We start from the raw sequence: 11,418 nt of genomic DNA on the forward strand, positions 1-11,418 counted from the left end.
AAAAATATGCACCAACCCAAGTCTAAGTCTCAACAAAACATGACATAAAGTCTTCAATTGATTGGCCTGATATCTGCTCCATAACCACTGCTGTCATAACAAAAACAGAGGCTGAAACTTTGGCTCCAAAAACTGGTTTGAATATCCAACAGGAAGTTGTCCCATTTCCAGCAGGTTATCACCTACATCATCAGTTGTGCCAACCTTGAATCGTTTAGTGTTGGCAATAATAAGATGGTTGGGAAACTTCCAAGGGAGCTTGGATCTTTATCAAAGCTCCGTGGACTCTATGTACTCTTCAACAATCTGTTAGGAGAAGTGCCTCCTTCCTTCGGAAATTTGTCATCCCTTGAGATACTTTCAGCATGTAGAAATCAATTTGAGGGAGGAATTCCAGCAACACTTGGTCGGTTGAAGAGGATTCAATTTATTGCATTTGGAGTAAATAAGCTCTCAGGTACTATTCCTCCCTCAATCTACAATATATCTTCGCTTGTGAATGTCGGTTTTGAGTTGAACCAACTTGAGGGGAGTCTACCCTTAGACCTAGGTTTCACTCTTCCTAACCTTGAAGTGCTAAGTGTTGGCTTGAACCAATTTACCGGACTCATTCCTCCTTCAATATCCAATGCCTCAAATCTAATGAGACTTGGGATTGAAAGAAATAGATTTAGTGGAAAGGTGCCCACGTTGGAGAACCTACATAAACTACAAAGGGTTAGAATTTTTGGTAATCAATTAGGAAATGGGAAAGAAGATGACTTGAAGTTTCTCAATTCTTTGCAAAATGCTACGAGCTTAGCGGTACTAGATATTAGTGGTGACAAATTTGGAGGTATGTTGCCAGACATTATGGGAAATTTGTTGACCCAACTCAGATTTCTAGCTATTGCAAACAATAAAATGTTTGGAAAAATCCCAACAGCAGTAGGCAATCTTGTTAACTTGGAAGTTTTAAAACTATGGATGAACCGATTCACGGGCCATATTCCAAGCAGTATTGGGAATCTTCAAAAGCTACAAGTTTTGCTGGTCAGTGAGAACAGTTTCTCTGCAGAGATACCATCTTCTCTAGGCAACCTATCATTGTTAATCATGCTTAGATTAGATAGAAACAACCTACAGGGGACCATTCCATCAAGTCTTGGGGGATGCACTAATTTAGAAGATTTAGATCTCTCTTATAACAATCTAAGTGGTACCATACCTCCTGAAGTAACAGGTCTCTCATCCTTGTCAATTTATCTTGATATATCTCTAAACCAATTGACTAGTTCCCTGCCCTCAAATGTTGGTAACTTAATAATCTAGGTTTTCTAGCTATATCTGAGAATAAATTGTCTGGTGAAATTCTTGATAGTTTGGGCAATTGCATTAGCTTGCCAAAACTATTCATAAATGGTAATTTCTTTCAAGGAAATATTCCATCCTCCTTGAGTTCTTTGAGAGGCATTGATTATCTTGATCTTTCATCCAACAAGTTGTCTGGCCAAATACCCAATTTTTTAATGAACTTTCCCTTTTTGATGAACTTAAATTTATCTAACAACAACTTCGAGGGTGAAGTACCAATTGCAGGAGTCTTCAACAACGTAAGTGCTATTTCACTTTCGGGAAAAAATAAACTTTGTGGTGGCATAACCACATTACATTTATCCAATTGTCCCATCAAAGGATCAAAGCAAACTCGGTATGTTTCAAAGAAAGTGATAATTCCTATAGTTGTTGGAATTTGGTTACTAATTATGATGTTATGTTTGATAATTATTCGCTGGTGGAGAAGAACGAAAAGGAATTCCTTTCCTGCATCACCATTGTTGGCTTCACTTATGCAAGTGTCCTATGATAATCTACTAAAAGCAACTGATGAGTTCTCTTTAGAAAATTTGATCGGTTCAGGGAGTTTTGGTTATGTGTATAAGGGGGTCCTAGACAATAACGAAATGATAGTGGCAGTGAAGGTTCTTAACCTTCAAAATCGAGGAGCTTCCAGGAGTTTCTTGGCTGAATGTGAAGCCTTGAGAAGTATCAGACATCGAAATCTTGTCAAAATAATAACTGCTTTGCAAGTGTTCATTTCCAAGGAAATGATTTCAAGGCTTTGGTCTATGAGTTTATGGTTAATGGGAGCTTAGAGGAGTGGTTGCATCCTAATCTAACTACAAATGTGTTGCAAGAAGCGCCCAAGAATCTAAATTTTCCACGGAGACTTAATATTGCTTTCAATGTTGCTTGTGCAGTGGATTATATTCATAACCATGGCCAAACACCAATGGCTCACTGTGATCTCAAGCCAAGCAATTTTCTTCTTGACGATGAGTTGACAGCACATGTAGGTGACTTTGGATTGGCAAGATTCCTTCCAAAGGGCACCCATAGCCTTTCAAGTAATCAGACAAGCTCTGTTGGTGTAAGAGGAACTGTTGGTTATGCTGCTCCAGGTAAATACTTTTAACTATTTTATCATTCCTCAAAATTCATTCATATGACTCTTGTATTTCTTTTCTCATTTTTACCTCCTAAAAAATTCTATAGAAAATGTGGTTATACAAGCTATATTATTTATGGGGAGGTTCTTCGTACATATATATGATATTTCCAATTGCAGAGTATAGTATGGGAAGCGAGGCTTCAACTCATGGTGATGTGTACAGTTATGGAATACTCTTATTGGAGATGTTTACGGGGAAGAGGCCAACCAATGAGATGTTTAATGGCGATTTGAATCTTCATGATTTTGTTAAGGCAACTATCCCTGAATGAGTCATTGAAATAGTGGATCTAGTTCTTTTTCAGGAAACAGAAGAAGGACAGACAAGCCTAAGAAGTCACATTGTTCGAGAGTGCTTGATTTCGATATTTGGAATTGGAGTCATTTGCTCGTCAAGGTCGCCAAGTGAAAGGACGAACATGGATGGTGTTATAGCCCAATTGCATTCTATGAAGAACAAACTTCTACAAACTCCAAGACAAGGTCAGAGGCAACTGTAACTGTATGAGTAATTTTCTTGCATTTTATAATTAAATGTCCTATACGACTTTAGAATAAGGTTTGTTAAACAATGTTGAACTCGCACTATGTTATAAATGGATGTAATTTTATTTTTTTACTCATAGAATAAATAAATCTTTGCCGTCATTGTTGCCCTTGGAAGGTAATTTTTCAAATTTGTAGTTAGGATTTTGAAGTTAGATTAGCTGAAATATAAACCAAGTTCTGAAATAAAGAATTTTTTTTTTTTTTTATAATAAAAATAATGTTTTTAAAATAATATTCTTTTCTAGAACAATTTTTTATCTTTCGCTCAAAATAGCTTTACCATTGGTTACAACGTAAGCAATGAAGGTTTACTGCACTTATTGTAAGTATAAAATTTATTTGTTTGGAGATAAAAGTTTGATTTTTGAAATAGGGTACACCCTGAAGAGATCAATTCAAATGTAAGATGATTGAGGTTCGTGTGGTTTGATTGTGCCGAATCTTAGAAGTATTATCTATGTGGTGAGTTTGATAATCAATGTTATTGATTTGTGATCTAAAAGTCGATAGAGATTTTGATAATTTTAATGTACATAAGATCATATAATTAAAATAACAAGAAGAATTAAAGAATTGCAATTGAAAATGACCATTTAGCTTATAATGAACATTTATATTTTGGTGGAAGTTCTGCACTTTCTCTGGAACAGAGATTTTAATTCAACAATCATTAACCAGTATTAAGTGCGTAACTTGTTTGACGGTATGTGCATTTGCCTGGCTGTGTGTGCATCTGTCTGGCTTTTGATAAAAGTTCATACAATTCAGAGTTATTCGTGATCCTCTTAATGGCGTCTTATTTTTTCTTGGAAAATATGCATACTGCATACAGGAGAAAAAAAAAAATCTTCTAATGAATAATCTTAAGTACTTAACGTTATAAACTTTTTTTTTTTTTTTTTTGGTCTCAATACTTGCTATTCTAAGTCCCTTAAAAATCAGTTTCGCACGATTTCTGAGCTGCTGGTATTAATTTAACCACAGAATAGTATGAAGTATGAACTAACGATTTCCAATAAGAAAGGTGGATGCATGGAAAATGCTATGATCCCACTGTGCATGCAAGGGACGAATGTTAAATTAAGGAGACATCACTTCTGCAATCCACAAATGATTTGATCATGTCACCTAATTCTCTATTTTCAACATTCCCATTCACAGAAATGAAAGCTTGACCTGCAATGGATTCCCTAATAGATTCTGTTTTGGAAAGAAAAAGCAGGTATTGAGAAAATAAATAGTACCAAAGAAGCTGCATCTAAAGAAAGAATGAAATGTGCTCTTTTTATTCTTTCTACATTCCTTTATCCAAACATGTTGCAATTGAGATTCAGCCATCTCCCACCAAGCATCAGCAATCAATGAGTGGCTTGTCGTTTTTCTAATTCCAATTTTGAGCTTTCTGGTTTATCAAAAAATTTCCCCCAACCAAAAAAATAAAGAAAATAAAGAAGGGGTTTTAACTTACCCACTGTAATTATCAATTATGAACCTCGGCGACACTCCAGCTGCTTGGTATTCTCTAGTAGTACCTGCCAAGCAATTCAATCAATAATCCTAACAATTCATGCAAGTAATAGTCAAGTATGTTGTGTAGGGAATTAATGAAGCAAATAAACATATGAATACCATTGGCAATAATTATAACACATAGGTCCCAGAAGACAATCAAACTAAATTCACAAAATCAAGACAAGGAAAATTATGAACAGAAAAAAGAAGTTTTTACTTCTCGAATATAATTTGCTACTGCCTTGCAGCCTTCAGTAGCAAGTTGCATGACATCTTCAAATGTATCGGTTGGTAACTTAGCATCCATCTGTGTCAGGAAAACATCAGAAATGAGAGCTCTAAGAGTAAATTTTTTTCCAAATAACTTGAAACCTCTGATAATCAACATATGCATAAACCTCAATGATGTGATAAAAATGGTACAAGAAACAAAGGATACAATGTCAACAGTTAAGATTACATTCCACACTTCAAAAACATTACAAAACTGTGAGAGAAACTAGAATGACAAAAGTGTTCAAAAGACCCTGAACCAGAAACGATATACACATCGAAATGGTACCAGCTGTACTTAATAATAGAAGGATTTGGCAGAAATATGTAAAATTGCCCCTCCTAAAAAAATTATTCCAGAATAAATGGGCAATAGTTAGGAGAGGTGCGCCAGCGGTGAGCAGAAGCAAGGTTATTAGATACCTCATCTTGTTCAACTAATTGTGATTAATAGAAGTATGTTCTGCTTTAGTTTGAAATTATTTTACCACCAGCTAGCGACACAACATCAATCATTCATCAACGGATACCAAATTCCTTAAAGATCTGACATGACAGCCTGAGAGAAGGGTTTGGCCTAAACCTGGCTAAAAGAGATTCAGCAATTACAGAGAAAAGAAAAGAGAAAAGATTCTAGCTGAGAGACTTAATTTCACGCCATCTGAAAAAGATCAAATGCTAATAACTGGTATGGTTTTAAACCACTGTAGCATAAAGGAAGCACCTTCTTTCTTTTATTTGATTACCATGTGAACCAGGGCTTGTGATTGGGAGTTTGTCAAACAAATTTCAAGAAAGGATCAACATTCAGTTCTTTGCAACCACATGCTGTATAAATGAAACCCAACGGGTTGATCGAGAAAGATCTCTTGTTCTTATTATAAGATCGTGTGATCGGATAATACATGAACCCAACTCCATACGTCTGAGATTTGAAACTATATTGCAAGACTCGAAACTTTCATGAGCACAGTCATAAACAAGAAAAGCAGAATTTTAGACAAAAACCTGAAGGAGAGTAACTTTATCCAATGTAGGTAGAATGCCTACAGTGACATCAGGACCTCCAGCACTATCTTCAACATAATTCAAATCTGCCCACATCACAAATCTTCAGTATGGTAATCAAGTGTACAAAAATTAATACCATACCATATAATAACTAATTGAAAAACAAATCATACTACTTCAAGAAAACGATGAGGAAAATGACCATACCAAGAAGAGGAGTACTATTGAGGTATCCAGCACTACAGGAAGTAACAATATCACGCATTGGAATCCCAGCATCTGCAAGAGCTAATGTTGCAGCATTAATACATGCAGATCGAGTTCCTACAGACAACAAGTCCCAAATCAACAAGAAATTCTTTCTTCTTTTTCATGGAAAATGAGCCCTAACACTAACACTTTAGCAGCTGTTTAGAATTAAATGAAACTGCTAGTCCTAAGCGATTTTTGCTGCCTATCAATAGAGAGGGTAGCAAACAATGTTCACATAGTCAATGCCACCCCAAGACTGATCAAGTTTGGGTTAATCCAGTTAAGAGTGGTGAAAAAGGGACAAAGAACTTAAGAGACCCAAAGAAAGAGGGCAAGGTGAGACAGGGTAAGACATTTGAAAGATTTACTACGATTTAGAACTTTAGGAGAATATATCAATTGTACTTCATATTAGTCTCTTCGACCTCTTTCACATGCATAGATCAGCTCTTATGTCTGCTTATGTTTCTTTTTCAATGAAGAAAAATAAAGTAATAGAAAAGGAAGTCTGCAAGTCCACCATCACCAATTGCGAGGCAAGGGTAACATCATAGAAAGTCTACATGGAGCAACCACACTACCCCTTTAACTAATGAAATACACACTAGTTCACTAATAAACCAAGTACAATGAAATCTAAAATTATTTTTTCCAGTTTCCATTCCATTAGCTCAAATTATATAAATTCACAGTCATATAGTGAGGTATGAGTTACCTCCATCTGCTTGTAGAACTTGTACAAAAATATCTATCTGCAGATCAACAAAGAAGTATTTAGAAAAAACCAATCCTGTTTAGGAACTAGAAAGGGTTCCCAGTGATCTGTAACATACCTGAGAACGAGGCATTAAATTGGTCAATATGCATGCTTCCATTGTCTGACGAATAACAAGAGATATCTCTGTTGATCGCCTAGGTGTACCATGAAATCAGTCATGTATTGAACAACAAAATATACTCCTAAAATGATATTCATCAATTAAGTTGTACAAAAAGCAAAGTAATTGTTCAAAACAAATCACAGATACATCTAAAAGCTCTAAAACTATTGCTAACAAGAAGTTCCAAAACAAACACAAATGTTAATTCCTCCATGAGTAACAATGCACTCTTTTTAGACTATTTTTTCCAAAAACCCTTAAAATCAACCATCATTTAGGCATAACCCAGTGAACCTCAGATTAAAAAATTACAAGCCAAACTTAATCCATATTCCGGTGCATGTACAGTCAATTTACCACCCAATTCAATACATGCAAGCAAGTTGTATACTTGTAAATTAAGTTTTAACATATGAAAGACTATAAAGAATATGTTCCAACCTGTCACCCTTTGGTTTTCTCATACGATCTCCAGTACTAAAATTAGCCATGCTGTACTCACAGCGCACCTGAGAAATATACAAATACAGATGATCAGAGTTATTTAAATTAAGACATTAGAAGTTTTACTGAGAATGTTACCAATGCTTGGTCAGTAATTTGCTGGCTCCTATTTTGAACCTGAAAAACACAGTAAATTGCTTACAGAATGAGCATCACTTTTGACCTATTCACACACACAACACAAAGAGAGAGAGACAGAGAGAGACAGAGACAGAGAGACAGAGACAGAAGGGTACCTCTCTAGGACCATAGACAGCAGCAATGACTTTTGTGTTACCCATCTCAAACATAGCAGAACTAGAAATCATGAGGCAAAGTAAATTAAAATAGAAATTAATGTGGAAACAAATAATTAAAAGAAAAGGTGGTAAATTACCCATCTGCTTTGGCAACGACACCAATCTCAGCACATAGTTGCCTAATCTAAGATTGTGAAAACAAATATAAAATTTAATATTGGAGCAATAAGCATAAAAGGAACCAAATAACAAGAGAAGAGATTTATACTTCCATAGGGCGGCGACCATCTAATCGAAGTCCTTCAGGGCTTACATATTCCATCTCTATCAACTATGTGAAAGTGGAGACAGGATAGAACAATTGAGGGTTAGTTTCCACTTCACAAAAAACCCTTTATCTGAGTTGTTACAATAGAAGCTTGAAGACCGCTATATGATCCAAATGAAAATTCTTTAATACAGATATTTCAGTTTCAAAGCAATGTTTTAATAACCAGCCCAGGATGAAACCCAGCAAAGTGGCCAGGTATCGGGTTGAACCAGTCCAACATGAAAAAAAAAAATCCTATGACAAAATAAAAAAAATGCAGATTGTAGTTCATTTCAACATGAAAAAAATCCAACATGAAAAAAAAAAAATGCAGATTGCAGTCTTGCAAACTGCAAACTCCACATATTTACGAACTTACAAAACCAATATCCATCATTCTTATGCATTACAAACTTACAAAAATTGCATTACGAACTTGAACACTGTTCTAACACTCAACATCTATCATTCTGATGCACATATTTACTTGGACATGTTTTCTAATAGCAATTTATTAATTTATTAAATTTGTGTTGGGAAGAATAATAGTAAAACCATCTACATAGCCATAAGAAAAACCAATATCCAACAAAATTTCTCTGCATTCAAGTCTCTCTTCCATTCTACAATTCTAAGAGCTTCACTCACAACACTAATCAAACCAGCAGTCCATTCTCCTCGATTACTTTTCTGTTTGCTATAACTCTAAAAGATTCCAGAAAAAAAAAATATCATCATTCATCAACATTATGAAATCATACTCAACACCATCGCAATTCTACCAGTTAACAACATACACTATTACAAATTTTATTTAAAAAAAAAAAAACAAATATATATATATATATACACTGGTTAAAGCAACTCGTGGAGGCGACAAATGTCACAACAGGTTGCCGGTATCAAGCAGAGACTAAGGATTTCGAAGATTGAGAATCGAAAGGATTCTGCTTTGTTAATTTCACTCAAAGTTTAGTAAATTAGGATTCAAGAATCGTCCGAAGACGAAGGGTTTTGCAGATTGAGATTCGAAAGCAGAAAAAGTGAAGATAAAATGAGACGGGTACCTCGTCGGACAGCGACTGCAGTGCTGCCGGCGGCGGTGGTCGATCGAAGAAAGCGACACTGGAAGAGAGGGGTTCGATCGTCAATTGAAAATAGTAAGGGGATGTAGAAAATTAGAATTGGGGAAGGGGACTAAGAGTTCACCCGGTTTTGGGTTAAAACTGGTTGGACCGGACGTTGGCTACAGTAACACCGGTCCAACCATTAGTTTTTTGGAATCTTTTTGCTTGAAAATTGAGGGTCCATATGACTTATTATTTTGAATAAGATTTTAGAAATAGTATTAGATAATTGAATAAAATGATTATTATGAGATAAAATTTAAAAATTAACAAAAAAACCTTTAGGTTTACTAATTTAACTAAACATCCCAATATATAAAAAATTTGTAAAATAACAAAAACACCCCCACTTACCCACAGTACCAGATTCCGGCCACCACTATCGGAATCTACCGTTACAATGCAAACCGGTCGGATCTGGCTGGACGTACATCGATCTGGCCTTTTTCGGCCAGATCGGACGACCGTAAAAGGTCAGATCGGTGAATTACCGATCAGTTCTGGTCATTTGTAAATCGTTATGATAGATTCCAGCTACCACCGACAATAGTTGCTAGAATCTGATAACTATGAGTGGGTGTGAGTGTTTTTGTTAATTTTTAAACCTTTTTTTCTGGGAATATTTAATAAAATTAATAAACTTAAGGGGTCTAAAACAATTAAAAAAAATATAATAGTATTTCCTAAATAATTAAACAAACAAATATGTTAAGAATAGGATTGGAAATAGAGTATGGAATAATAAACCAAATGCACCCTAAATATTACTTGTAAGAAGGTGAACTCATGTAAGGAGTGTGTTCAAACTTCAGAGGAGCAGGAGGTATTGGAGAGGGAGATTAGAATTTAGAAGGCTACGAGCCTTGTACCAGCAACAGCAACCACCATCATCTTCTGGTCATCGACGCTCTAGCAACAGAAACCAGTTTGCGAAGCTATCCTTGAATTAGTGTTTAAATCTTGTTTAGGAATCAATTAATTGCAATCATGTAGCAGGAGTGGAGTACTTCTATACAACAATCCTATTTCCAAACAAGAAATAAACAACTAAAATTTTCTAGTGAAGTATCGTAAACGTCCAAAGATTTAGTTTAAATATTTACAATACAAGATTTTCCTGTTAGAAGTATGACAAGACATTTTCCTTAGATTTAATTATCTGCTTTTTAAATTTTTAATAACGACTGTATTTTTTATCTTAGTGTTCCACTAAATAGGACTCTATCTAACAAATATTGATAACTTATAATCTTAAATCAGATCTAACATGATTAAAAAATTTATGATCATTAAGAAATAATTGCTTATACTTTATGAAAATGAAACTCTTTAATGAAAAATAATAATGTTAAGTCCATAACTCAATCTTATAATCTTCAACATAATAACTTATAATTAAACTATCTAATTACGAGTTGAGTAATTACAAACTAACACGTAAGAGAGAATTGAAAACTCATTTCAATAAGTCAATTGGGGTCTTTCAATTGGTTGCCAACTTTGAATGAACTTAGACCAATAAACCAAATTTCTCCACAGACACGACAAGATATATTAATAAAGTCATGTACAACTAGTCAAGTCTTTGTCTTAAGTAAAATTTGCATTGATTAGAGCCATTGAACAATAAAAAATCTTATTATATTTTATGAGATTTTTTCTTCAAGAAATTAAGAATTTCAAAATTATAAAAATAAATATATATACTGAATTTAGTCTGTTTTTATTTTCGTGTAGCATCTTAGAAGGATAAAATAAAATAAAAAAATTCTACTTTATACAATTTTATTAACCTTTGGTCTTCCTTGTAATGTAACATCCAACTTTAGCTCTTGTGTTGGACCCAAGTATCATTCACGGCATAGACCAACATACCAATTTTCCTCACCATATAACACGGCAAGGAAGTTTTTAAGTCATTAGATCCATTGAAAAATAAAAAATCGTATTATATTTTATGAGATTTTTTTCTTCACTAAACTAATGTATGGTCCTAATTAAAAATCCACAAAGCCCTTTTACAATCAGCACTGATATGGTGGGTGGCAGACTGGCCATTTGCATTAGACTGCTTCAATATTTCTATGCACACTACATGACTTGTCGCCTTTGGTGAGTGCCTATAAGTTCATAGGCTGTGAAGCTATCTTGTCAAGTTGGGTTTTCTTAATTTTATAGTTCAATGCTCAATCGAATAGTTTTTTGCTCAGTTAGCTTTTATCTCCTGCTTTTATTATGGTCAAGCCTGCTATCTTATGGTTCAGTTGCT

General features: G+C 34.6%; 2 protein-coding genes across 3 annotated transcripts; one reads left to right on the top strand and one right to left on the bottom strand.

The window, feature by feature from the left end:
• The first annotated feature begins 234 nt into the window (after nt 1-234).
• On the top strand, nt 235-2,763 carry LOC116111735 (probable LRR receptor-like serine/threonine-protein kinase At3g47570). Its single transcript, XM_031397882.1, is given in 4 exon segments — nt 235-1,222; nt 1,312-2,061; nt 2,064-2,441; nt 2,609-2,763. Coding segments are annotated over 4 exon segments (2,271 nt in total).
• Nucleotides 2,764-4,038: 1,275 nt separating this feature from the next.
• On the bottom strand, nt 4,039-7,578 carry LOC116111784 (exosome complex component RRP41 homolog). Of its 2 annotated transcripts, none has more exons than XM_031397934.1 (8): nt 7,411-7,578; nt 6,922-7,000; nt 6,804-6,840; nt 6,044-6,115; nt 5,834-5,919; nt 4,770-4,859; nt 4,509-4,572; nt 4,039-4,421 (listed from the first exon to the last, which is right to left on the bottom strand). In XM_031397934.1, the coding sequence occupies exons 1-7, from the start codon at nt 7,458-7,460 to the stop codon at nt 4,525-4,527; spliced, it is 462 nt and encodes a 153-aa protein (XP_031253794.1). In that variant the 5' UTR covers nt 7,461-7,578; the 3' UTR covers nt 4,039-4,421; nt 4,509-4,524. The 2 variants fall into 2 exon arrangements, with proteins under 2 accessions (XP_031253794.1, XP_031253793.1); XM_031397933.1 differs by having other exon boundaries at nt 6,044-6,160; nt 7,411-7,563.
• Nucleotides 7,579-11,418: the final 3,840 nt, after the last annotated feature.

Source organism: Pistacia vera, unplaced genomic scaffold, assembly GCF_008641045.1.
Source record: "Pistacia vera cultivar Batoury unplaced genomic scaffold, PisVer_v2 Contig65, whole genome shotgun sequence".
Classification (NCBI taxonomy): domain Eukaryota; kingdom Viridiplantae; phylum Streptophyta; class Magnoliopsida; order Sapindales; family Anacardiaceae; genus Pistacia; species Pistacia vera.

Coding starts and splice junctions, on each gene's coding strand:
- LOC116111784 (XM_031397933.1), bottom strand. CDS start 7,460: ATGGCTAATTTTAGTACTGGAGATCGTATGAGAAAACCAAAGGGTGAC. Junction 7,001..7,410: donor AGAAAACCAAAGGGTGACAG/GTTGGAACATAT, acceptor TGGTACACCTAG/GCGATCAACAGAGATATCTC. Junction 4,860..5,833: donor ATAAAGTTACTCTCCTTCAG/GTTTTTGTCTAA, acceptor TTCCTGACACAG/ATGGATGCTAAGTTACCAAC.